At 36.8% G+C, this 25,902-nt stretch overlaps 5 protein-coding genes and 1 pseudogene across 6 annotated transcripts; 1 reads left to right on the plus strand and 5 right to left on the minus strand.

The window, feature by feature from the left end:
• Positions 1 to 2,024: 2,024 nt before the first annotated feature.
• Positions 2,025 to 4,961, minus strand: LOC110764682 (uncharacterized). The gene is made up of 4 exons (XM_021967693.2): positions 4,809 to 4,961; positions 4,270 to 4,496; positions 3,215 to 3,472; positions 2,025 to 2,628 (listed from the first exon to the last, which is right to left on the minus strand). Exons 2-4 carry the CDS (start codon positions 4,405 to 4,407, stop codon positions 2,323 to 2,325), a joined length of 702 nt encoding a protein of 233 aa, XP_021823385.2. The 5' UTR covers positions 4,408 to 4,496; positions 4,809 to 4,961; the 3' UTR covers positions 2,025 to 2,322.
• Positions 4,962 to 5,469: 508 nt separating this feature from the next.
• On the minus strand, positions 5,470 to 7,291 carry LOC110764755 (F-box protein At2g26160-like). Its single transcript, XM_021967776.2, has 2 exons — positions 7,017 to 7,291; positions 5,470 to 6,740 (listed from the first exon to the last, which is right to left on the minus strand). Exons 1-2 carry the CDS (start codon positions 7,060 to 7,062, stop codon positions 5,614 to 5,616), a joined length of 1,173 nt encoding a protein of 390 aa, XP_021823468.1. The 5' UTR covers positions 7,063 to 7,291; the 3' UTR covers positions 5,470 to 5,613.
• Positions 7,292 to 9,912: 2,621 nt separating this feature from the next.
• Positions 9,913 to 14,416, minus strand: ACD5 (Diacylglycerol kinase family protein). Its single transcript, XM_021967715.2, has 12 exons — positions 13,960 to 14,416; positions 13,452 to 13,601; positions 13,202 to 13,369; positions 12,973 to 13,065; positions 12,752 to 12,844; positions 12,323 to 12,551; positions 11,992 to 12,076; positions 11,699 to 11,848; positions 11,472 to 11,573; positions 10,926 to 11,273; positions 10,293 to 10,359; positions 9,913 to 10,202 (listed from the first exon to the last, which is right to left on the minus strand). The coding sequence occupies exons 1-12, from the start codon at positions 14,131 to 14,133 to the stop codon at positions 10,065 to 10,067; spliced, it is 1,797 nt and encodes a 598-aa protein (XP_021823407.1). The 5' UTR covers positions 14,134 to 14,416; the 3' UTR covers positions 9,913 to 10,064.
• Positions 14,417 to 14,651: 235 nt separating this feature from the next.
• On the minus strand, positions 14,652 to 18,216 carry LOC110764705 (N-terminal nucleophile aminohydrolases (Ntn hydrolases) superfamily protein). Of its 2 annotated transcripts, XM_021967716.2 has the most exons (7): positions 18,036 to 18,216; positions 17,592 to 17,763; positions 16,880 to 16,944; positions 16,371 to 16,763; positions 16,239 to 16,297; positions 15,788 to 15,892; positions 14,652 to 15,068 (listed from the first exon to the last, which is right to left on the minus strand). In XM_021967716.2, the coding sequence occupies exons 1-7, from the start codon at positions 18,129 to 18,131 to the stop codon at positions 14,849 to 14,851; spliced, it is 1,110 nt and encodes a 369-aa protein (XP_021823408.1). In that variant the 5' UTR covers positions 18,132 to 18,216; the 3' UTR covers positions 14,652 to 14,848. The 2 variants fall into 2 exon arrangements, with proteins under 2 accessions (XP_021823408.1, XP_021823409.1); XM_021967717.2 differs by lacking the exon at positions 18,036 to 18,216 and having other exon boundaries at positions 16,371 to 16,774; positions 17,592 to 17,667.
• A 2,313-nt stretch (positions 18,217 to 20,529) lies between these two features.
• Positions 20,530 to 21,718, plus strand: LOC110764684 (transcription factor DUO1 pseudogene; annotated as a pseudogene).
• A 115-nt stretch (positions 21,719 to 21,833) lies between these two features.
• Positions 21,834 to 25,863, minus strand: LOC110764713 (small G protein family protein / RhoGAP family protein). The gene is made up of 10 exons (XM_021967728.2): positions 25,708 to 25,863; positions 25,028 to 25,121; positions 24,683 to 24,945; positions 24,359 to 24,421; positions 24,252 to 24,270; positions 23,903 to 24,001; positions 23,735 to 23,812; positions 23,371 to 23,615; positions 23,093 to 23,255; positions 21,834 to 22,441 (listed from the first exon to the last, which is right to left on the minus strand). The coding sequence occupies exons 2-10, from the start codon at positions 25,086 to 25,088 to the stop codon at positions 22,302 to 22,304; spliced, it is 1,131 nt and encodes a 376-aa protein (XP_021823420.1). The 5' UTR covers positions 25,089 to 25,121; positions 25,708 to 25,863; the 3' UTR covers positions 21,834 to 22,301.
• Between the last annotated feature and the right edge of the window lie 39 nt (positions 25,864 to 25,902).

A 25,902-nucleotide genomic window follows, 5' to 3' on the forward strand; every position in this document is an offset into this window, starting at 1 on the left:
CTGAATATTAGGGAGTTACAATAGTATTTCAGTTACAATAGTTAATCCTACTAATGATAGGAAATGGTCAGTTGTCAGTTATGTTGTTATTAGGCCATAACTCCATATTTATGTTTATGATAATGGCTTGTTGTAACTGTAGATTATTCTCTACAAACTTTATATATATTGTATAATGATCTTATAAATAATATAAGGGAAAATCAGTTTCTACATGGTATCAGAGCTAATGGCTAACGCCGATTAGCGATCCTCTAGTTGCCAACATTGAGAGTCGTTGGCGCTCCTCACCCGTAAGAGTGTTCGTTTCTGTACAATCATTTTTCATCTCCTCTTCTCAAAGATGAATATTGTTGTTTTTTTTTCCCTCTCCTCCACTGCTTAGTACCTCTTCCACTCCTCAGATACCTAGTCCCACTCCTCATCCATGTCCGTCTCTTACCATGATGGTCAGATCTCTGTTCTCCCTCAGAGAACACACCTCTCTATCCTTGTTTCCCTCTTTCTCTTGAAATCTCTCTCCACTTCTTTGTCTCCGTCGCGCCGCCTCTCTTCCATCTGCAAGCCTTGTCAACGCTTGCCGGATTTTATCCTAGTCTACGATTGTGGTTTCCCTCTCCCATGTTTTTCTGATGGTTTCTCTATCGTGGTTTCCATATCGTTCACCTAGCTGTCTCTCTTTCCTTTGCGGGCCTCGTCAACGCTTGCCGAGCCTTCTTTGCTGTGCTACACTGCCGCTATTCCCTTTGCATAGCCCTTGTTTCTTCCTCTGTGTTGCCGACTTGGTATCGACCACTCAAGCCCTATCACTGTGTTGCCGACTTGGTATCTCTATGTTGTTGCTTTGGTATCGGCCTCTCACGCTCTATCTCTGCTCAACCGGTGTTCTCCTCCCCTCTTAAACCCAATCTCTTTCTTTGATTTTACTACTGGTCTCTGTCTTTCGCTGTTCTTTTGCGCTGCCTTTCTTATTCTCTGTTACTGGTATTGTCTTCGTATCTTTATAATTCTTTTATATTATTGGGATGTTTTCTTCTCTTCTTTTCAATTGTGTTTTCTCTCTCCTCGTCATGGGTTGTTTCTGGCATCTTGAGTTTCCTTCCTTCTATGAGCCCATGCGCTCCTTCGCATCTTGTGTTCTCTCTCCCTCTCTTGACTACTTTCTCCTTTTGATGAGTGTTCAATTTTCTCCTCTTTTTCTCTCCTTTTTCCATCTTTATTTTGAAAGGATTTTCTCTTTATGTGTTTTGCCCATACTATCTTTTCATTTCTGTCTCACTTGGTTTCTTTCTTTATTTCTTATTATTGTTTTTTGGGTCAATAATCTCTTTTTATTTTAATCTCTATGGGCCCCTATGCTCTTGTGATGATCCTTTCTTTATCACTTCTCTGTTCCCACGTGGTTTTCTTCCCCATACCTTATTTTATTGTTTCTATGTTGCTTTGAAATTCAAACTTGCCCATGCTCTTTTTTCTTTTCTTTGTGTCCCAAGTTGGTTTCACCTCCTATCCCCTATTGTTGTGCCACCCTCTCTTAACCCCATTATTCCCTTCAAATATTCCTTCTGCTTTCGTTGCACACATCCCTTTCTACTTACCATGTGATAAATTTTCTTTTGTTTCCACTTCCTCTCTTCCTATGGGTGTAACTTTTTTTTCTTTTCTACATGGCTACTTCTTTTCTCGCTTACCGCATGCTCTTTATCCTACCTAAAGGGTGATTCCTAGGTAGAGTTATGTTTCGTAGGTGCCTAAAGTTGTTTCCTAGGTCCATTTGACTTGTATGTCAGCCCATCATTTTATTCCTTTCTTCAATGAGCCTGTGCGCTCCTTCACTTCCTGCCTTTCAATGGGCGTTATGTTTACTTTGTTTCTCTCATGCTGTTGTTGCAACTCTGGAGATTGGAGTTCTTCTTTTTGGTTCCCCTTACTGGACTACTACAACCGACTGCTGCCGTCATCTCCATTACTATGTAGTTTCTTCATTCAAATCTTGCTATGCTGTGTGTGCTCGATTTGCGGGGGAGTATTAGGGAGTTACAATAGTATTTCAGTTACAATAGTTAATCCTACTAATGATAGGAAATGGTCAGTTGTCAGTTATGTTGTTATTAGGCCATAACTCCATATTTATGTTTATGATAATGGCTTGTTGTAACTGTAGATTATTCTCTACAAACTTTATATATATTGTATAATGATCTTATAAATAATATAAGGGAAAATCAGTTTCTACACTGAACATGAAGGCAAACGTTCCTTATTCATTTTCACACACACACCACAAGCCTTTAAAATTAACAGACCAAACTCATATTTGCCTTAGGGGATAAGCACAACAGATCCAGATGTTTTCCTATTCTCAAGGTCTTCGTGTGCCTGTGCTGCTTCAGACAATGGGTAGGTGTGATTTACTCGAACCCGCAATACACTTGACTGAACATTACCAAATACCTCTCCCGCCATCCCTAGCAATTCGTCTCGAGTTACAGCGTAATGAAAGAGGCTAGGCCTAGTCAAGAACAGTGACTTCACTGCAATGGCTGACAATGGAACCGGATCTGGCGCACCTGATGACTGCCAAAAACTCACCATGTATCCACGAGTCTTCAAGCATGCCAGTGATCCCTGAATACAACAATAACTCCCAATTAAGGATTCTTTGTCCAAAATACAAATTAGCAAAAGACTGCCTACCCAGAACTCATTATCTACCAGATTATGTTGATCTCGGAGACTAGTTGGGCTTGCAACATTTGAATAAATCACGACACAACACACTTATTTGAGGGTGTCTTTTCTTCTTCTCTTTTAATTACTGATTACCAACCGTTTGCACTACCACAATCGCAATGTAACTAACTTTAGGGTCTATTAGGGAAGTGATATTTCAGGTCTAAGAATTTAGTAAATAAAATATAGCTAGATTGACTGATCCGACATAAAAGCCTTTTGTCAAAATCCAACTCCTAACTTTAAAGCATTCCATCTAAATGGACCCCCTCATCATTTAAAAAATTCATAAACCTGGCTCAAATTCAAAAAGGTTTCATAGGCCTGGTCTAGCATTGAGAAACTTCAGCACCATGTTAAGGTGAAGCCTACTCAAATGTACTCATGCAGAATTTGAACAGGGTATGATCTCTCCCTAAACTCCATTGATTGTGTTTTTGTTCATTTGTAGAAAAAAAGAGAGAAGAAAAGTATAGCTTGCCTCAAAAGTATCCTTCCCTACAGAATCATAAACAACCTCGACCCCATTGTCAGATGTTATTTCTTTCACTCGAGCAACAAAGTCCTCTTCCTTATAGATTATGACATGGTGACATCCATCCTCCTTGGCTTGAGCTGCCTTCAATTTAGTAGATACAGTTCCAATGACAGTGGCACCAAGGGCATTAGCCCACTGGCATAAAAGGGATCCAACTCCACCAGCTGCTGCATGGACAAGGACTGTGTGTCCAGGTTCAACCTGTATAACAACACTCAAGTCAGACCTAATAACAAAAGCAACATAAGTTTCAAATTTTTTAAACAAATATAACATTAGGAAAGAGGATGGGCTATGTTAATTAAGCATGCAATTGTAGAATGAACCCAAATTAAGATTGAAGCACTTAGTTGATTACACGTTGCTGGTTTACAATAGAGCTTGATTTTTAAGGTGTACTATCTTGCTGGTTTGGACATTTTACTCATTGAATTCATACTTAGTTGTTATGTTTTTTTTTTCTTTCCACAGATTGTCCAGTGGAACGGAATCAACAAGTGCGCCACAAATGAAAAAGTGAAAGAGAACAAGAATGGTAGTTTTATCTTACATCAGATAATGATAGGACATGTTTTTAAAATTTATAGTCTCAAAGGAACAAATATAAATAGGGAGGGAGAGAGAGAGCTCCTCAACTCCCATGAGTGCTCATGATTAACAAATGAAAAAGACTAACTCAAACACAACTGAGCATACTTTGTCAAAACAGGGGCAATTCTGCCCAAAGAGTTTTACAATGATAACATTAAAGATCAAAACAGTATTAACAGAAATGAATATTCTCCTCGACAGGAAAACTCATTGGTGCATGCTAATAGCTCTATAAAAATGTTTTGCAATGCCACATGCATATTCAAGGAATATTAAAACTAGCATGGCCTAAAATATCACAACCAGGATGTGGTTATCTCGTGTTTTGTAATTCAAACTATCTTCATTTACAGACTTAATGTGTGGTTCCTGAAATTCCAGATGCTGCTGCATAAATATAAAGCTACCTTGAAACAACTGCGTAGTAGAAACTGGGCTGTCATACCCTTAAGCAAGAGGGATGCAGCAACAGTAGGATCAATGGAAGGAGGAACAGGCACAACTCTGTCTGCAGGAAGGATCTGCTCTTCCGCATATGAGCCCATTGGCTGACCAGCATAGGCTACAAGATCTCCAACTTGCCTGCCTGTTAGTCCTGGTCCCACAGCTGTCACAACTCCACAAGCCTCAACACCTGAAATCAGTTTTGATTTGTAAATAAATTGTGTAAATCCATTATCAAAGCCCAAACAAGTTTTAGATGTAAATATATACAACAAATCTAACAATGGAAATCGTTCTCTGATGTCATGCTCTGCATTCTTGTATTAGGTTCACCCCAATCGTTCCTAACCATATTTCAAAAAATATACTCTCATGGTAAAGGTTTATTAGAGAAAACTGTGAAGAAAAACCAAAGTTTTTTAAAAGAACATGAAGTCAAAAATTGGCTAGAAGTCAATCTTGGTTGAACTGTATCTTCATAATCTTAGAAATGTAGCAAAACCTGGGGTGTAGGGAACCGTAGCAGCCTTATAAACGCCTTTGCGGAAGTATACATCAATGAAATTAAGCCCAATGGCCTTGTTCTTCACACGAACCTCTCCCTCCTTTGGCTCTCCTACTTCCACATCCTCCTTTGTCCCAACTCATCTATTCAGGGGTATGTTAAGTACTTGTTTAAAACAGCAGACCCTGTTCTGGGCTCTTGCTTTGTTTATGGTGTGTGGAGCCGCCAGGGAGATTGTTTTTCAGGACTGTTGTGTTGTGGATTGGAGTTGGACAATTATATGTTGAGGCTAGCAAGTAGTTGCAGGTAGATGATTCTTTTTTCTTCTTTTTAGTTGCCTTGCCTGAGAATCTGAGATTGATATTGGCATGTTAAGATTCTAAAGAAGATAATAATGGGGATGTATACTAATATTAGTTATCTGGTATCAATTTTCAAAAGTTATCAACTTTATGAGTAGATGTTTTCTGCGATGGTTGTTGTTTGACTGAACAGTTGTAATACTGATTATAGTCAACTTCTGTTAGAGTTGCTTGGGATAATAATGCTTCTAAAAGGAAGGAATTGTGAACTAAAACAGATTGAGAGTAGTGGGCCTGGGCCTAGGCCAAGTCTGAAAGATTGAATTGCGAATAGTCGCTTTAATAAATCGTAAATCGTGAAAAATCAAACATTCCTTATATGAGAACCCATAAATTGAGTTACAAAAACATTAGGACCAAAAATAAAAGAGTTACAGAAACATAAATCCCAAACATTAAATGGTGAGCAAAGAAAAACAAGAAATATTGTAAAAAGTATTTTACATAACACAACTTGGTACAACCCAAATTGAAGGTTGTCTGCTCTTCTTTAGTAAGATCTTCGCATCTTCGGTGTAGGGTTTTAAAACGCTCTTTTTTTCCATGTTGTACACACCATAATCATGAGGTCCATAATATGAGAAATCGTCTGCTGTACGGTTATTATCATGATTGAAATAAATGCAATTCGGACGACACCCCAACTTTGAAGCCAAGACACATATTGAAGAGCTATCACCCACAAAAAGAGCAGCATCACCTAAAGTATTTTTCTCGACCCACTCACCCATTTTGAAATTCAATTCGAATATTCTAAATTTCCTTGTGAAGCGTATGGGAGGGATATAGACAAAGCACTTTTCAACCATCAATATTTTGTTCTCATTAGAAACCACGAGATATCTCTTATAGTCATATCCACGATCGTGTTGCGCGCCATGTGCAACTAAATTCACATTTAAAATGGATTGAGTAGTAATATCAAAAGAACAAAGTTTACCAAGGCGATCAAGAGCATAAAACTTATCTTGGAATTGAACAACTTCTTCAATTAAGCGCCAACTTTGATCGACACTTTTATCAGCATAAGTCCATTTTTTGTCTCTATTGAGTCTAATAAAAGCCAATTGGGACAACTCCTCATATATAACCAGAATAATGCAATTGTTGGGATCTAATATTGGGTCCGCTGAAATTGTGGCCTTATAGATGAGATGATCATATCGTCTTTTAAGATAAAAGTTTCTCCTCCGATTTGGAGTGCTTAGCGGAGGAAGTCGAATGACTGAGTTTTCTTTCTCTCTTTTCCGTCCAACTCCAAGGAATGGATTTATTAGGGATACAACAGAATTTTCATCTACAGCTATTAACCATCCTTTTGAAGACCCACAAAATCGTTGGTTTTGCAATTTTAATTGCAGCTTAAGGACCTTGTCAACCACCACATTATATGCATTCCATATATCCTTTTTTGGTTCAGAAATCAAGATCAGTGGGGTAAACATCTTGGTGGTTTTCGTATTCTTTGCAGCAGAACGCCATGGCTTACAAACAAGCCTAAATTCTAATGGTGACTCCAATCTCTCTAGAACTAAATATAGAAGCTCCTTAGGCAAATTTGACCAATCTGAGAAGAAGGAAGAAAAACAAAAGTCAACTGAAGCCCTATTCTTGAATCTTGACCATGGTTTTGTCTTTTACAAACAAATATGTAAATTATGAATATAAAACTTAAATAGTTATTACGGAACAAAACGGCAGATCACAAAACAGTCAAAAGTACACAAACAAAACAAAACAGTTAAGAGAGAATTTAATCCTAAAAATTGATTTAGCATATATAATTAAGAACCCTAAAAAGATGAATACATAAATCCAATAGTTTCTCAGTGAGACAACATACCTGAATTCATAGATCCGAATCCGCAACAAGACTTTTGGTTTTTCATTTTGTAAGTAAACCAGAAGAAATCCAAGTTGGATGCTCGTTTCGTTAGGCTTTGATTTGATTGAAAGAGCTCACACAACCCCCACCTCTATTTATACACAAACTTTTCTACTCCTAAAAACAATATGATTCCGATGATTCAGTTTTGCATCAGGATCAGGAGGAGGAGGGGCAATATGACTTCGTTTTAGTTTCGATGTTTTCTAGGTTGTTTTCGTTTTATATCTCATTATTTGGGGACTCATATATATATATATATATTATAAACTCACTTCACATTAGGCTTTTTATAATGCTGATGTCTTCGCCATTTAATTTTCATGATCAATTTCTCACTATAATTACAATTATTGTCTGGCTAATAATATCTAATATTTCTATTAATTAGGTCCTACTGTTAGAGTTGCTTTAGGATAATAATGCTTCTAAGGAATTGTGAACTAAAACAAATTGAGAGTAGTGGGTCTGGGCCTAGGCCAAGTCTGAAAGAACTATCGTAAGCATAGCTGCATGCATGGGATTCGGAATCCTATTGATTTAGGGATCGTACAAAACAAAAGTTTGTTTGTGTTTGTGTATAAATAAGGGGGTTGAGGGTGAGCTCTGTTTCATAAAATAAAAAAAGCCTAACAAGGACGGCCAAAGCAAACTTCAATTTCTTATATCTACTATGAATTCAGGTATTATTATGTATTTCATCGATCTATTTGTTTTTAGGCTTCTTTCTTATATATACATTTACATTACAAAATCAATTTTTAAGGTTACGTATATAGATTTCTCTAGTTTACTCTTTTTTTTCTTCCTTCTTTTCAGATTGGGCAAATTTGCCTAAGGAGCTTCTATATTTAGTTCTAGAGAGATTGGAGTCACCATTAGAATTCAGGCTTGTTTGTAAGCCATGGCGTTCTGCTGCAAAGATTACCTAAACCCTCTTGATCGCTTCGGTAAACTTTTCTCTTTTGATATTACTACTCAATCCATTTCAAATGTGAATTTGGTTGCACAAGGAGTGCAACGAGTCCATGGATATAGCCCTAAGACATATCTCATGGTTTCCAAAGAGAAAAAAATATTTATGGTTCAAAAATCCTTTCGGTATGGTTGCAGACGCACGACAAGGAAATTTAGAATATTCTAATTGAATTTCAAAATGCGTGAGTGGGTCGAGAAAAAGACTTTAGGTGATGCTGCTCTTTTTTTTGGGTGATAATGCGTTTTGGCTTCAAAGTTGGGGTGTCGGCCGAATTGTATTTACTTCAATCATGATAATATTCGAATGGGATACGAGACGAGTATGGACCTTATGATTATGGTGTCCACAACGTGGAAGACGAGAGCATTTTAAAACCTTACACCGAAGATGCGAAGATCTTACTAAAGAAGAGCAGACTACCTTCAATTTGGGTTGTACCAACTTGTGTTATATAAAATACATTTTACAATATTTCTTGTTTTTTCTTGCTCACAATTTAATGTTTGCTATTTATATTTTTGTAACTCTGTTTATGGGTTCCTCTCATATAGTTCTATAGCAGTTGTGTTGTTTTTGTTAAATTGAGAGGTCTTTAAATATTCTTTTGCCATTGATTCCATATCACTGCATTTCAGTTTTTTCAACTTGCATTTTGGTTGGCCTCTTGGATTATTAGTTTGTTTTGTGATGACATTTATGAGTACCATTCAAGAAATTTCAGGTTTCATTGTTAAAAAAATTACCCTCATATCCAAAACATTATCATAGAAAATACAGGTTTATCAACTTGACCTTCTTTAAAGCCCCCATATAATATTGTGGCTGGCTCCTCAATTCTTAATGGGGAGTCCGGGCCGAAGCCAATGAGAAACAGTTTGTCCAGATTTACCTGTCGAGCATTGTTCACAAGAAAACAGATTAATATCATATGGGGGCTTTAAAGAAGGTCAAGTTGATAAACCTGTATTTTCTATGATTAATATCATATGGGGACTAATTATTTAATTTCCGGATAATCTATGCCCATTAACAAGTAAATCATCAAACAAATTCATGATCATGCACATTCATGTTATCCAACTTATTGATTTTGCATTAAAATTTTACCACTCACAAAGAAGAGAAACACTTATTTTAATGTTTGTCTTATCTCTTGCCCAACAAGTAACTAAGATTTTTTTAGGATTTCAATTTGGACTTATTTTAATTTTTAGAAAATGATGAAATCTCATGAATGGTGCTTGATCAAAAGTTTAGAGTGCTATTATTTTCATTCACCTTTTCTGTTTTTCAGCCCCATTTTGATATTCTGTTAGTTTAGAGTGCTACGATTTATTTATTTGGGGTTTCTTTTGGCAGTTAATGTGTTTGCAGCCCGATTGTGTTGGTCGAGATGGCTTTAAATCTGATCCGGATTGCGACGAGTTTAATCAGTGGAGGACACTAAACAATGCTTGTGGTGTTGATGTGTTGGAAAAAGAAGGTTCTACTTCCCCTAGTTCGGCTCAACCTTGAAGAGGGGGAAGAATGGCTGGCCTGGCTTGGCATGAAGGTGTAGCATTTAGTAGACAATTCGATAATTATGTATATAAATTATGTGGTAGACTATGAGTTAATTATTTTATGGACGTTGTAAAATGCTCTTAATTATAAAATTAGCGAGGTCTCTTGAGCCTGTATAATATCAATCAATCAATAATGTTGATCTCGTGATTCTTGCTTCCTTCCTTTCCTTCCCTTGTAGTTTTTGCATAACCTTGACCTTCAAGTTTCTCTCTGTGTTTGTTGATTGGGCTGACTAGCTAGTTACTACTAGTTTGTTTCACATGATTTCATCTGGTTGGTTGTGGAGAGGAAATATGCTCAATTCACTAATTTGAGTTTGAAAAATGCAAATATTGGATTTATTCCTTCCAAATTAATATTAGGGTACAAAACTCGAACATGGAATCAATAAATAAATAAACAAATGTTGTATACATTATAGGCATAGTGGAAGATTATCTGGAGTAAGCATTAGTCTTGTATCAAACTTCAGGACCGGATGCAAACAAGCTGACAAGGCCTCGAAATACTTGCGCTGATAGTTGGTGTGCTTGAAAGAGCTCACCGTCCAAATTCCACACGCTCTCGTTGCCGGAAGAAGTAAATGTAAACGCAGTGATCTGCAGTGCACCCAAGAGATATGAAACAATTAAAGGCAATATGAGTTTTGTCAAGACAAGAGAGATGAACACATGATGAGAAACACTTACCTTGTGATGTTCGACGAATTTGAAATCAAAGGGGTTTCCTCCTTTCCTTGCAAGCTGGGTAAGATGCCTGCGTGTATCAATTAATCATATGCATAAGCAACTTTTTATGGTCTTCATGGATAAAGCAGTGAAAAACTATCAACCTATGATACTGGATGCCAATCAGCAATAAAATCTTAAGAACTTTGCATCAAAACCTCTCTTTAAGCAACTCACAACTCGTCAATATGACTTGAAGGCACAAGAAGTAAAGATAAATCCTTAAGCTGGCGAAGGGAGTTATAGAAGCATAAATCCTTAGGAACTTGGCATCGAAAACCTCTATAAGAAACTCCTAACTCGTTGGCATTGCAAGCACAACAAACTCAAATTTTTCTATGTGCACTACATAGAAAAACACTTGAGAATTTTCAAAAGAAACAGATGATTTTGGACTACCATGTTACTTAGGATGTAAGCCTTTCAAACTTATCATAAAAAATCCTTTTGCCATCAAGATCTTGGATAGGTCATCAAAAGATTGCTGCAGCACCCTAACAGTTTATAGCCCAATTATTTTAAATTTATATGTGGGAAACTATGTCAGGGGAGAAGACATAAAGGTGCATTGAGATAAGGGCCAGATATTATTACCATAAATAGAGAGCATGAGAGCAGTCTTTGATTAATATGAGATGCATCAAACCATCTGAAAGGTGTGCATCAACCACCAAACCATCAGGTGCTCTATCATTTCTACAAGCAATTACTGCAGCACCAATGCTAAGAAAACTTCCCTTGGACCTGGACCATTTGGTTTCTCCTGGATGTGAGCAAGGTGTGGTGGTGTTACAGACTTCGCAGTTAATACGGCATACGACCTTTTCAGATTTCTTTGGGCTCCAAAATGGTCGCTTGCGACCCCCCAAATTTCCTCTTTCAGGAATTGATTTTGCTTCTTCTGATTTGACTTCTAAATATGCTATTTCTGCCTGATATGACCTGAATGATGCAACATATATAAATTAGCTACTACAAATTTGAGCACATCTGAAAAAGTGAAGTAAAGGATCATTATCTAGTCACAATTCATTGGTAGCTAATGAAAATAATCTGCATGCATGGTGAATGTATAACCAATAACGAATCACAGACCATGTTTATGATTTGAACCCAACAATTATTACTTTAGCGACTTACTTGTGCTTCAAAAACACCCTTGTTCCTGCATAATCATATCGTTTAGGGCCCATCCAGCGGTATTTTTCACTCTCAGTAATGACATCTCCATAAAATCCATACCTACAAATATTGAACATATGAATTTTAGAGAACATTGCTGATGAGAAATTCAAAATGAGAACCAGATTAGATAATTTTCCATTTCATCACCAGTCATTTATTTAGACATTGTAATGAAAAACTACCCGGCAAAAGACGCTGCATAGCGCACAAAAGGTTCAACCTTCGATGTAGATTTTATTTTCCACCTTACAACTTGGGCTACATCAAGGCACACCCTTTTTCCAAGGACAATGTGAAATGTAGATGTTATAGGATCTCGAGTCCCAGTTGTGCTGACAAAAAAATAAGTGAGCACCTTACATTAGGCCAAAGAGAACAATATATGAGTAGGGTATGGTAAAATGGTCAATTTCTGTTCAAGTTTAACATCAACTTGGACAACATTTTTGGTAGCCGTAAAAATGCAGAGAAGTACCACATCACAATGGCATCAGTTGAGCCAGCAGGAATAATTCCAAATCTAAAATGCTCATTAGGGAGGGAAAACTCAGAATCTTGATCTGTTGTGTTTTGAAAAGAAGAAAAAAATTATTCAAGTAATAAGCATTGGTAAATATAAACACAATATACTATGATAAAGTAATATCATGGTTTGTCTAAAACAAAATAAATCAACAAACAGGAGAAGAAATATCTTCAATTCCTGTGATTTTCTACCTCCAGTGATATGTATGAAAACAACCTGTTACAAATATAAATCAAATTGAAACCTGACTTGTATGGAAATAAATTATTATGGTACATACTGATATTTGGGACTCCAAAGCTATCATAACTTGTACTTGGGAGGAGAGGAGACTGCTGCTCATTGTTCTGAGAAGAAGTTCCAATAACTGTTGCATTTGGATCACGAACACAGAAATTGTCATCACATGTAGCAGATTGAAGAAAACCCGAAGGAGTTGGTGGGTATGGAGCTTTATGCCTTGATAAAAGAAATCCATTAAGAATTTCATTGAAAAAACCATCACCACCCTGGAACCGAATCAATTAGCAAGTAATCAGTAATTAGGAACAAGATGCAAAAAGTTCAAAAATCTTTAAAAGGGAAAATGTGATACGTTAACATGTATTAACATTTTATGTAATACAGTATAAAGCTCAATGAACAATCAATTCCCTAAATCTTTTTATGTTACAGAGATTAAAGTCAGTCTAGGGAAGTTATAACTTACAACAGCTATAACTCCGTCATATGAAATAAGTTCCTTGATGCCTATAGATGCCATCACATCAAATGCGTGTCCTGCCCTTTGGGTCACAATCACCTGATAAAGGGATGGAAAACAATATTTAAGAAGGATCACTTAGCGCATTAAATATAATTGCATGTGATCTAGTGGTATCACTTCAATGGAATTTTATAATCTAGGATTAGAGCAATCTAGAACTCTACCTTTGTTTTCACTTTAGCCCGGGAGAATATAGAAGCCACAGAATCCCAAGTTTTGCAGCCATTTCCCTTCCCACTCCTTGGATGAACAAAAACCTAGTCAATCAGAAAAAAAAAAATTCTGGAAAAGAATTATAATACCACTTTATGTCAATTTTGATCAGCCAACTAAAGAATTCAAGATTCAAACATGAACAATGATATAGTGATAAAAAAAGACTACCAAACATACCAGGAGATTCTTTGGTCTCCCCTGTTCTAGGGCCAGAGAAGCATTAATTTGATTAACCCACATCTGACATGTTTGGAGATCCTTATGACCGAATGTATATGCAACCAGGACCCGAAGTGAAGGGAGAGTCTTTGACCTCTGGAAACCGTGCACTGTAAAGCGGTAAATCTGCATGTATGTAAACACAAAAACACATCATTATCTTATGAGGGAGTGAAAGCACACAACCAAGAACAGGAATTGAACGAACCTCAAAGTCGTGACCCGAAAGGCATTTTCTAGCATTTGAAATGTTTGATCCATGAATCAAACCATAGTCGATCAACTCAACAGCATACACATCAGAAAATTTGATCTCGGTTGCAACCTTTGATTTGATGCCCAAACAAGTTGAGTCATCCTGATATATTAGACATAGAGAAAAAAATTCAAATGTTCATACTTCAACCTTATTACCAACTCATCATTTAACAATTATAAATGCTTTTTCGACCTATGATGCAGTATCCCAAATAAAGTTAAAAACAAAAGTGATCATAAACTACTATTTCAATGCAAAATGATCATAAACTACTATCAGACATAAAAAAAATATTCATAAACTACTATCAGAAATAAAAATATAAATAAATAAACAATTCAATCTGATCTGATATACACAATTAAGAACATATTTCAATCTAGAGTTGATAAAACGAACCTTAAGTATCAAAAAAATCATTTTTAAGATAAAAGCAGAGAAGAGAAAGTAAAATTACATTATCCAGTGGCTCAACCAATTTCCAAGACAACCCATCTGAGTTGAAGGTAAGAGCGACTTCCCCAACGTGGTCCAAGGAAAGGGTGCAGCTCAAAGACGAGGCTTGGCCATCGAACTGTGCCGGTGGGAGAGATTGCTCTGTTTGCATACAACCATCTACATCTCGTTCCATTCACGAGGTTTGATAATAATTAAAGATGATATTGAAGGCCAAGAAACTGAAGATTTTTTCAGATGGAATTCAAAAAACCGGTGATCGGGTTATGGGCTTTGGAGGAAATGCGTGAAAGTCGCTTGTTTTTCTTCTCTTCAATCCGAGTTCCCCCGGCGAGGTGGGATTGGCGCTTTTATTGACCAAAAGTAGCCAGAGATATTTTAAGTTTGACCCAAAAATAAAAGCCAGAGATCTAACATATTTAATGTTCTTCTAGTTTTTCGGTTTTTTTTTTTTTTTTTTGTTGCCAATTTTCTTTCTGGTTTGATGCCAAAAATCTAGTCATATAAAATTAAGCTCATGAAAAGAAATCAAATAATAAAAGGTTTTTAAAATTGGAATTGCAAGTTGTACGGTAGGAGGTGAGGTCAATGAGATAATCAAATAGTTGACCTTCATAGAAACGACATGTCGTTATTTACAAAGAAAGGAGAGATCGTAGTCTGTTTAGGTATGACCCGCTAAGACTCCTTCAATAGAAAAACAGCCACAAAGTCCTCTGATATAAAAGTCTCCTCACAAGTTCAACAAAAGTTAATCAAAAGATGTTATCATTTTGACGATAAGTTGAACCTCTCATCCAAGATTACACAGTTCAAAAAAATATAATTCATTCTCTACAAAAACTGTGTGGTGGAGAAAAGCATTTCAATGAAGACAGACAGTTGCTTTGTCAGGGCACCACGGTGTAAACCTTTACATCATCCATTTCCGGGCTTCTTACTGAGTACTGAAACGTCCATCCATGGCAAGCACCAGCATGCACGCCCTTCTTATTGATGGCAAACACAGCTCCTACAAAATCAGGGAATTTTCTCGCAATTCGTGATATTGCATCCTTCGCGGCAAGATTAGGTTCCATCCCCAATCTCATACTCTCCACAACTTGATAACTGCAGTTCAATCATTTAAAGTACATAGCTAGATTCATTAAACGGAAGTGACGGACTCAATAGAGGTGCATCAACATAAGTTTGACAAGGAATCTATTTCAATCATGGCCGCCAGCCAGAAGAAAATTTGGGACTAAATGCACAAGGGAAAGTACAAAACAAAGCCTCCTTAAACATACACAACACATTCATTATATCAGGTGAATGAACCTACATAGGAACTACCCAAGTAGTTTTCAATCCAAGTAAACCAGAACTGAAAATGTGATGGTTCAGGTTGGCTTGCTATGTTCATAACTCAAAGCCTCCGTGCCAGCTTACAATGCTTAACAAGCCTCCTACAGGTATGTTTTGTTTAAGAAGAGTATTTACTTTATGTTTATGACAAATTATGAGACTGGATTGACTTCAACCTGTTCTACAGATTAGAGTTTCACCCTGACCTCATAATGATTAACGCTATGAGAATATGCAAGTCTATAGCCAATGATTCATCAATACCTTAAAGGAAAAATTCTGAACATAAATAATTGTGGATTTCATTAGGAGGAAAGCCTAATCATCTAAAATACTAGGATTTGCTGACCCAAATTGACATCCTTTAGCAATATTCCAATGCTTCAGCCATCAAAGGAATGTTTGCTCCATAAGAAAAGAACCCAACTAGGACCAGGACCAAAAATAACCAAAAATTTATTAAAATATATTTTTTCCATTACCATGGAAGGAAACGCATCATGATATCACCATCTCCAGTTGCACCACAAGCACCAACTTCGTCGTCAGCATATGCAGAAGATCCTGCAATTGGTCCATCACCAACCCTGCAGTCAAGAGAGCAATGCCTCTGGTGAATTGAAACTACGGATGGAGTGATAAATTTCTCATTTCATCATTATTTGATTATTTTTTATGGCATTAATTCTTTCATAATTAATAGCAACAAATAGAGATGGATGAGAAGCTAACCCAATTTTGTCAAAAAGCTTTATGACTTTGTTTGTACAGTATTTTACAGAAGCAGAACCAAATTTCGCAAATAAGTACAAACGGTACTAAAAAATAAATTTTTTATTAGAAAAGAACAGGGATTCAGATAAGCAAAAACTGAGTTTTAACTTTTACCAATAAGACTAGTATCAACTAGTAGTATGCCTCAGTACAACTTACCTCCCTGGGATCTTAAATGTGGCTCCATTTGTTGAGGTACCAACAGCAATGTTCCCCATCTAGACCAAGAAAAAGATGGTAATTAGTGAAATCAAGGCATTTAAAGGAACCTTGCTAAGGTTATCAACTTACTTTATCAAAAACTGCCATTGATATGGTGTCATGGTTGTGACGACCAACATGAGATGATCTTGATTTAATATTTTCCATCAGAGTGGTTTTGGAACATGTCCCATGAGAAGAGCCCAGGAAGTGCTTTGCATGATAAGGGCCACAACTATCTACAGGTACAACATCTTTCCAAAAATTAGGCTGGCAGTGGTTTTCTTTCCATTTGATCCACTTCTCCATAGACTCTGATGAACTAAGGTTTGTCGGACCTGGAAGACCCATAGAAATAGCAAATGCTGAGGCTTGCTCTCCGACAAGCAAAGTGTGTTCGGTATACTGCATCACCAGCCTAGCAGCTTTGATTCCATCCTTTATATACCTCATGGCAGCAACAGCTCCAACCTCCATTGTCACCTATGCATGTCCTTATCAAACTCATAATAGATAGTTATTTTTTGAGCAAGCAATAGAAAATGGTGTAGTAACAAGAAAAATAATTGCGACAGAAGGAAAATGCAAATATTACTTACCCCATCCATGACCAGAGCATCGATTGTAGTTTCTCCGTTCTCATCTGGACTCCCACCAGGCCCAACTGCCCCAATAATATCACATATTATAATTTCTTATAGTAATTATCAATCCCATTAACATGCTTAGCACTATTCCATTTGAGATCACAAAATCAGTTACACAATTGAAGAGAAGGTTTTAGTATGCTAAGAAAACAAAACTTACTTATGTTAGGTTATGATTTCATTCTTCAAGAACTCAATTGATAGACAAATTCTAATATCATTTGAAGCTCCATTTTCATACGAAGTGACATTGAAATAAGCTACATGCTAGTATTGTAGTCAGTGAGAAATTATTCAGCCTGGTTTTCCGATCACATCCAAGATAATAACAATTAAACCGGGGTTGGTAACTCATTAATTAGTAGCTAACATGAACTTCACAATCAAGTAGAGTGGCAACAACTTCTCTGTCACCTTCATCTTCTATATCATGAGTTTTAGACAGACACAAACAATTCTCTCTCTCCCTCCCTCCCTCTATAATGCTAACGCACATAAATAATTTACCCAATCAAGCAGATAAAGTATAAAAAATCAGCACTTACAACTTAATACTGAAAAGAATCAAATATTACAGACGAGCAAAGAAGGAAAGCACAAATTCCTAATAACAGTTTTCTTCCATGAACATAACTCAACCAAATCCAAGAATTCAGGCACCCACCTGTACCATCACATCTGAGTTCCTCGCAAGCTGAACAACCCTCAACAACGGCATCCACCGCAGAGAACCCATTATCAACAACCCTCCAAGCTGCTCTCACAGCCTCTAAGAATGGCCATGTGCTCACCACCACGGGGTATTGCCCGGAATTCGAAGCTTCGTGTCCCATGACCTAATAACCCATTCAAAATTTGATCTTCAATGAATAATTCAATCCAATCATGTGTGTAATGAAAGAACCAAAATAGAAGTGTTTGATTTCTGAGAAAATGCAATCTTGGACTTTTCCTCTGTTTTCTTAGCAATGAGATATGAAATAATCGAACTGGGTTAATAAGAAAAACTTAAAAGCAGATGTCTTTGACTTTTCCTCTGTTTTCTTAGCAAACAAACAAGGAGAAATTGCAAAAGATAGTGTGATCAAATCAAATATGATTGAATTACCAGGAAGAGTAATGAAAATGTAAGGAGAAAGATAGATGCAGAGTTCAGATGGGTGGCAGCCATGGAGTGTGGCAGCAGAGAGTGAAGGTCTTTCATCTTTCAAAAGCTCAGCTGCTGCTCTGTTATCTGAGCTGGGCCTTCTTCAGGAAGAAGAACGAGTTTTGACTTGCTGTTGATTCGGCTTGCCCACTTGAAGGTGGGTCAACTCAATTATGACTCGCTCAGTTAAATGTGCTTCGAGTGAGAATTATTTGGGCTTGGGCCATCTTTCAAACCCAAATAGATATTTTTGGGGTCTTTTTAAACACCCTTGTGTATAAACCCATTCGAATTGGGAAACCTCTACTTCCAATAAAAAATAGATATAATTATGTGAATCAGATTGTGATAGAAAGTTTGCTATTTCTTGAGTAGGTTTCCTAATTCTTCTTCTTCATTCAATTTTTTTTTTTTCCTTGTGTTGAAAGGTTTCCTGATTCGAATGGGTTTGTGTTGAAACATATAAATTTAACAAATACTTTGAACTCCTCACAGTTTTCCTTGTGCTGACAATTTGTAAATTTATTGCATGCATGCAGGTTTTTGAATATTAGCTATGGAATTTTCCGAAGATTTACTTCAATATGTTTTCTCATGGTTACCAGCAAAGCCTATTTATAGATTCAAATGTGTCTGCAAATCTTTTTCTGAATTCTCAACAAACAAGTTATTTGCGTGGACCCAAGCTCGTAACTTGCGTGTCAAGGATGACTCAGGGTTCTTTATTCAACCCAGTATCTCCAACGGGTCCAAGCATCGTGACAAAGTAGAATATCACTCACTACCTGGTGAACAACTCTTCTCAGGTGTGCCCCAAAAATCTCTTCAGTTTCTCGAAAACACCGGATCAAAGGTCTTGGCATCAAGTAATGGCTTGATACTTTGTCAAAACACCAAAACCCGAGATGATCATAACTTATTTCTTTGCAATCCCACAACACAAACTTGGCTAACCATTCCAACCCCACAATATTTAGGAGAAGTAAATCGGCCCAAAGGAGTTGTGCTTGAGTGCAACATTAACAATCCAATTTCAGACCCTGATCATCAAGACTAAATGTTACTAATCATTCAGCCACCAAGAGATTGGTTACCCTATTATGAGTGCAAAATTTACTCGCCAAAAGAGGGCACATGGAAGGAAAAAAAAAGTTCATGGATTCGGTCCTAGAGAACTTCATCTTGATATGCCTGTTTATCACAATGGTGCTGTCCATTTTGTTTCAGATTGTAGTGATCCTTCGAGGCGCAGAGGAAGTGTATACTATTGGCCATATATTGTGGCATATGATATTAACAATGATACCACAAGAAAACTAAGACTGCCTAATGATGCAAGGAAGGGGTCGAATGATACTTTACACAAATCCAATTTGGGGATTTTCAAGTGGGGAAGTAGGAAAAGTTCATCTGAGTCAATCTGTTTGGTAAGGCTGAAGAAGTTTGTGTTCACTGCATGGGTTTTGAGAGACTACGATTCGGATTATGAAAATTAGGGTTAGAGCAATGGGGTTGATGGAGCCTAACCCTAATTATATTGCAGGGTTTACAGTCATGAATGGGAAGACTTGCTATTTGCAACTAGAAAGAAAGTCTATAGTTATAATATGATGGGTCGAAGTCAACAGATTGAACAAGTTTGTGAGCATCAGTGTCAATATGGTAATTCGAAGGTTTGTTTCACCTCCTATTCTAACACCCTTCATCCACTTGGAATTGGTGCTGCAACATTGCCCGACATCTACAAAGATTTCCCATGATTATTGTTTCTTTGTTTGTTGTAGTGTTTTTTTAAAGGATGGGGTTATGAGATTTTTTTTTCTTTGTGGAAGGGATATTCTATTGTTAAATTCCATAGATTTAATGGTCTGTTTGTTCTCTTTCTTTTTTTTTTTTTTTTTTTTTTTTACATTTTAAATAATCAAATTGCTTTGATTTTATTTCTTCATCAAATACAATATTGGTGATTGATGATATTATCAAAAGATCTAACGGGGATAGAAACGTAATTTTATCGTCTATTTTGATCAAAGAAGAAAAGGCGCGGTTGTGGGTGTTGCCACTAACCGTCCAAACTGCCACTTTCCTGATAGTGGCATAAAAGTTCCAGTGTTTCTCATTTACAATTAGAGGATCAATTAACAAGGAGATCATTAAATCAGGCTCCTCTAATTTCATCATCTTTGAGGCTTGACGGTCCCACTCAATCCTAATCCTAATAAAGTTGATCATCTAACGGCTGACTTTAATTCATTTGTAACACTAGCATCCATGAGATGAGCCATGCAAACCCAAGTACATAGCTGCACATCAAAAACTCAAATTCAAAATATCCTTCTCAATAATTTCATTTTTGCAAGAAACCCAAATGAATTTTCGTAAGAAAATCGATGGAAAAGTATATGTTCTGGAGAATTTAGAGTGAAGAAAATTACTGATCAGACTTTGTTCAAAAATGGAGAGGCCAAATGCAAACGTTAAGAAAGGGCCATGGACTGCTGAAGAAGATGAGGTACTGATAAGTCATGTGAAGAAATGTGGTCCAAGAGATTGGAGCTCCATTCGATCCAAGGGCCTTTTGCCACGAACTGGAAAATCATGTCGTCTCAGATGGATTAACAAGCTTAGACCCAACTTGAAGACGTAAGCCCTCATAATTTATATTAGCAAACACTAATTGTTTATTTATGCGTTTACATGCAACACGCAGTTTTGGTTTTTATTTTATTTTAGCATGTTTTCTTTGTTGGTGGGTTTTGGACAATTTTTGTTGTTGTGTTTCTGTAACGTTCCTGCTTAATATTGATGCTAACGATACGAAAAATGTGAACTTTACTACAAAGTGGAAGCAAGTTTTCAGCAGAGGAAGAGAGGATGGTGATACAACTGCAAGCACAATTCGGGAACAAGTGGGCGAAAATCGCAACATATTTGCCAGGGAGAACAGATAATGATGTGAAAAATTTCTGGAGCACGAGACGGAAGCGGTTCGAGAGGATTTTGCAGAAATCAACATCACTACAGTCCCAGAACAACAAAGGGAAGAGCCCTCTTGTCCATCATGAATTACCAGAGGTTAAGGTTGCAATTAATGTTGTCAAACTTTCTAGACAGAATGTTTATCGAGTGTGTACCATTTACAATTTTTTGATTTTCAGGTTCCTCCTGATCCATGCAGTTCTGCTATTGAGGAGGTCACATCATGCTTCAACAATGAAACCCACAATTGCTTTTCAAATTCTCAAAAGTTCAGAATGGTGCCCCTGCCAGATTTGGTAAAACCATACCTGCTAAATGTGGAAGCAGAGCAGCCAATACTTGAGGCCACGCCCCTTAATATGATCTTGCCGATTGATTCCCCACCACACTACTCTCTGTCTCAGCTCCCTCAGCCCCAACTGGACCTTCCATTTTTGTCAGAATGCAAGGAACTTGACCAAGACCCTATGGCTCCCGACTTGTTGGACATGTTTGGGCAGGAGGTTACTGAATGTGAAATTGGCCAGAAGTTCTTTAAGGAGAATGCTGTAAGTACAAAGCTAGGAGAAGTAAAAGACCTTTCGATCCCCAACTTTGTTTTCGATGATTTCCCACCGGAGATGCTTGATTATCTTGAAACACTTACGAGCTCGTCGGAGTTATAAGTTCTTGGGAGCTTGTCTTGTGTAACTACTATTTGGTATGTTGGTGACTTTGCTTTAAGAAAGGGAACTATTGCTTAATTACTGAGACACAAGTACCCAACAGACATGCAGATCCTTTTTCTTCAATAAATATATTTTTTTTTAATTGTTGAATATCCAAAAAAGTTACTTCTTTGTACAATGTGCTAGTCGAATATAGACCTAGTCTATACTGCCAGTTAAAACCAGCTTAAACTCAGTATAAACTGATATTATTAAGAAATTAACATACTCCAATGGTGATGCACTAACACCTCCTAAAGTAAAAAATAATGCAAAAACCAATCACAAGTCCAATTTGTATTAAATCCAAGCTTTTAACAGCTGCACACTAAGCACACAATAGCTTCTTCTCCCCTAGCAAGCAATTCATGGTTGACCGTATTCCAAATAGAAATAAAGTTTGAACCTTCTCAGGATTGGAAAAGATCATAACATCTTTGTAATCGTCATCAACCAGATCTGATTTCATTCTGGAAACATTAACAGTTGGGACTGTCCAACTCAATTATCCCCTGCTGCATGAGGAAATAAGCAATTTGTGTCATCTCCAGATTGTTTCGTTTGCATCTGTGAAAATGGCATTGTGATGTCCCATGAGGCACTGGACAACCTCAATAGCGCCGAAGTCAATGGGCACGCCATCATCCAAGGGAATGGAATCATCTACAGCATCGTCTTCATCTGAATCCACAATAAAGATGTAAAGCAAAGGAACAAAGAATTAAAAAAAAAAAAAAGAATACCTTCTGTCAAAAAACCAACAATATAAAACCTATTTGTTTCCGATAATTTGTCTAACACAGGAATAATTCGCTAATGAAAAAACAAATAGTGCTATTTTCTTTCTTTCTACAATTCAGTTCTTCTTCAAACAATCAGCCCATGTATTTTGACCTACTGATGATTTACACATTCATATGGTTAGAGGGAGTAATAGAAAACTTTATATGTAACTTTAGCTTTAGGCTTTTCTTTTTTCAATGAAACTTTGGCATTGTTGAACTTCAACTAAAAAGAACGAATAAAGATGACTATTTTCATCAGTCAAATGTAAAAACAACAAAGATCTCACTGTTCCATTTCTTCACCTTTTTTTCTCTCGCATATAACATTTGAAAAAGTGTAGTTAAAAGACGTCAAAGGCATCAAATGTCAGCATAAGTATATTGAGATTCATTCCAATGTATTTAGTTCTAATCCTACAAGTGTTATAAGTATGCATTATACATAAACTGCTCCTATTCGAAACAATATACATTGCAATATTTCTATCATCTCTGCATTTGAATGGAGTCCAATTGAATCTTGTATTTATGAGAATGAACCACTCACCAGAAAGCATATCCCAAGCACTATAAGTTGGCTCTGGATCCAAGTTCTTCTTGGAAGGACCTTTTGATGGTTCACTCCAATATTTCCTATATAGGTCTGGTGTCCTGCCCTTCTGCCAAATTAGAACAGGGGCCATCTCCATTGCAAGGCTTTGTGTGTCCATCTATATAAAGTTATCAACTATTTAGCATGCTTATCAAATATCCGGCTATGAATAACCAATCCATGTCTATAACAGAGAGAGAGAGAGAGAGAGAGAGAGAGAGAGAGTTTCCTGCCTTGTTAAGAACCGACTTCTGGCTTACGCGGAGCAGTAGTGCAGTAATAAATTCTAGGGTCGTGTAGTTTACAGTTGGAAGCCTCCTCAGCATGTTTCTCATCGCATGTATGCTGGAACGAGCACCTTTGATCTCATTATAAAGCTCAAATGTGGTTAGTGGCTCGGGAAGGGTAGCTAGGTAACATTTGATTAGAGCTGCTACGTCAATTGGATTTATTCCCTCTGGTAATGATGCATTTGAATCTGATATATGCAATATTACAACATTAGATTAATGTTGTCCAAATTGAACAACTCAGAAAACTTTGTTCAAAAGACAGAAATAAAAAGAAAACACAAACACACACAGATATGTCAGATACCTTGGTTGTACAGTGAAACCAATTGTTGAATGACTTTTTTATCTCCCTCCCCTTTAAATAGATATGGTGTGTTTAGTCCTAGAAGCCACAAACAATCAAGAACAAGTTAATAATTCCTGAAATAAATGTATACAGATCAGAGAAGTGTAGGTTCTTAGATTGCAGTACCTGATAATATGAGATAATCTGCACATTTGACCAAAATATGAGGAATGGGCCTGCTAGATTGTTGCCGTTGCACAGTAACTTCAATTGGAACTCCAAAAACTGAAAATAAACGTTAAATTAGCGCAAATGAAAATTAAACTTACAATCACTATCCATTCCAGGATTAAAAGCGACCACCATCCTAGTATACAAAGCTTGATCATTAACGCAAAAACCATACGGAGATGTAGAGGATCCACATTTTCACCATTCTTCAAAAAATGGGAACTAATGAAGTTTATGATTATACAAAATCCACCTTACAGCTATGCATATGTATAAAGTCTAGAAGGAACCCTGTGTGACTTACCATCAGTGCTTGCAACACCCTGAAAATGAAAAAACAAGAATAAGAATTTTTAAATGTCTATAGAAAAAGAAGAAAAGAAAGGTAACAATTTTCTCAAAATTACATACCTTCTGCCATCTTTCAATGTCACTCAAAATAGTTTTGCTCTTTTGGGCAGTCTTCTTTGCCACCTGAAAGAAAAGTCACCATTTCAAGTGTTTCAGTTATCATCTCAACTTCAGAATCATGCCTATTTTATGGATGATGCAAGTTCATATTGTCAAGCTCTAGACAAAATCCAAATCAGCATTTACAGAAGTACGAATTTATTGTCAAAACCATTCAACGTTAGCATGAGATGTAGGTTTTAACTTTCATAATAACTGGAAATCTTTACAAGCCTTAAGTTGGATATGAATCACTTTCACCTATTAAAGTTCTAGGAAATCTACCTCTTCAACTTTTATCTTCCCAACAGAAACCTTGTCTTTTGTCTCTAATAAGCCCTTCCTAAACAATGTCCCGGTCGTAGCAGCAGCAGTTATAAGGCGTTCCTGGACAGCATGTCTTGTCGATGGTTCTTGAAGAAGCGCCCACCGACTTTTGAACATTGACCCTACACGTTCTGCCATATCAGTTACATTAACTTTTGCATCCTTAGTGACCTCTTCAACAAATGTTCCAGCAGATTGTCCAGCTTCTTTAAGCTTCACCCCTTCATTAAGACTTAGCTATAGTTAAACAACACTTAAAAAAAAAAAGGAGTAAACAAGAGAAACTGTGTAATCAAAAGGTACCTGAGGTAGAAAAGAAACCACTAGCCTTCTCTTGCCACCGGGGTGACGTTGCAGAAGGCATTGAAGCAGTTGAACTAACCAGAATTAAATTAGCCTGTTTTAAAGGAAAGGCAGTATAAAAAATGTCAAAGAATGCTGAAAACTACTAGTTTAAGGCTGAAAACTACTAGTTTGTGGAGGTTCTACTAATTTAAGGAAAAAAATTTACAATAACCTCAGCATGTTTTCTCACTTTGGTTACAAAAAGACTAAGGAAAAAGGAACCAGCTTTGGATGCTAAGGAAATGAAAGAAGATCAAACCCCCTCCCAAAAAACAACAATCAAGGTCTTTCTCTTCTTGTTACTAAAAAGTAAAAAATTTAAGCTCAACTAAGCCAATCAGCTTCAATCAATTATATTTCATTGTCACCGGATAAAGATTTAGGTCCTCTTTCTTTTGGTAAATAGATTTAATTCCTCTTTCAACAACAGTCCAATTCTCAAACCCTACTTCCTTTTGGGTACAAATACAAATAGCCCAAATCAATATCAATCGCAGCCTGATCAAACATGGAACTAGACAAAAAAAGAAACGAACAGTACTACTACCGTAATACTTGAAGAAAAGTTAGTTTCCAATATTCAAAAACAAACGAAACCCTAATTTTAAACTAATAACGAATTCATAAAAAAAGATTACCTCTCTTGGGATTGCTGATCAAGGAAGCTGGAAGCGAAAGGCAAAACAAGCTGAAACGTGAAAATTGAAATTGAAAAATAAAAATCCCTTTTTTTTATAAAGAGATACACAGAGAGAGAGAGAGAGAGAGAGAGAGAGAGAAAGTCATCAAATTTAGGAAATTCAAAATAAGGCGCTTCTCTGCGATTGGCTGGG

This window comes from Prunus avium, chromosome 2 (assembly GCF_965620075.1).
Source record: "Prunus avium chromosome 2, drPruAviu1.hap1.1, whole genome shotgun sequence".
NCBI lineage: Eukaryota > Viridiplantae > Streptophyta > Magnoliopsida > Rosales > Rosaceae > Prunus > Prunus avium.

Excerpts from the sequence above, each read along its gene's own strand:
- LOC110764682 (XM_021967693.2), bottom strand. The coding sequence starts at position 4,407 with ATGGGCTCATATGCGGAAGAGCAGATCCTTCCTGCAGACAGAGTTGTG. Across the intron at positions 3,473-4,269 it reads TACTACGCAGTTGTTTCAAG|GTTGAACCTGGACACACAGT; the intron begins GTAGCTTTATAT and ends GTTGTTATACAG. Across the intron at positions 2,629-3,214 it reads TAGGGAAGGATACTTTTGAG|GGATCACTGGCATGCTTGAA; the intron begins GCAAGCTATACT and ends TGTTGTATTCAG.
- LOC110764755 (XM_021967776.2), bottom strand. The coding sequence starts at position 7,062 with ATGAAAAACCAAAAGTCTTGTTGCGGATTCGGATCTATGAATTCAG. Across the intron at positions 6,741-7,016 it reads ATTCGGATCTATGAATTCAG|ATTGGTCAAATTTGCCTAAG; the intron begins GTATGTTGTCTC and ends CCTTCTTCTCAG.
- ACD5 (XM_021967715.2), bottom strand. The coding sequence starts at position 14,133 with ATGGAACGAGATGTAGATGGTTGTATGCAAACAGAGCAATCTCTCCCA. Across the intron at positions 12,077-12,322 it reads CTTTGGAGTCCCAAATATCA|ATCAAGATTCTGAGTTTTCC; the intron begins GTATGTACCATA and ends AAAACACAACAG. Across the intron at positions 10,203-10,292 it reads AATTCGTCGAACATCACAAG|ATCACTGCGTTTACATTTAC; the intron begins GTAAGTGTTTCT and ends GGTGCACTGCAG.
- LOC110764705 (XM_021967716.2), bottom strand. The coding sequence starts at position 18,131 with ATGAAAGACCTTCACTCTCTGCTGCCACACTCCATGGCTGCCACCCAT. Across the intron at positions 15,893-16,238 it reads ACATTTAAGATCCCAGGGAG|GGTTGGTGATGGACCAATTG; the intron begins GTAAGTTGTACT and ends TCTTGACTGCAG. Across the intron at positions 15,069-15,787 it reads ATGATGCGTTTCCTTCCATG|TTATCAAGTTGTGGAGAGTA; the intron begins GTAATGGAAAAA and ends ATTGAACTGCAG.
- LOC110764713 (XM_021967728.2), bottom strand. The coding sequence starts at position 25,088 with ATGCCTTCTGCAACGTCACCCCGGTGGCAAGAGAAGGCTAGTGGTTTC. Across the intron at positions 24,422-24,682 it reads GGAAGATAAAAGTTGAAGAG|GTGGCAAAGAAGACTGCCCA; the intron begins GTAGATTTCCTA and ends CTTTTCTTTCAG. Across the intron at positions 23,256-23,370 it reads AGAAGTCGGTTCTTAACAAG|ATGGACACACAAAGCCTTGC; the intron begins GCAGGAAACTCT and ends AACTTTATATAG.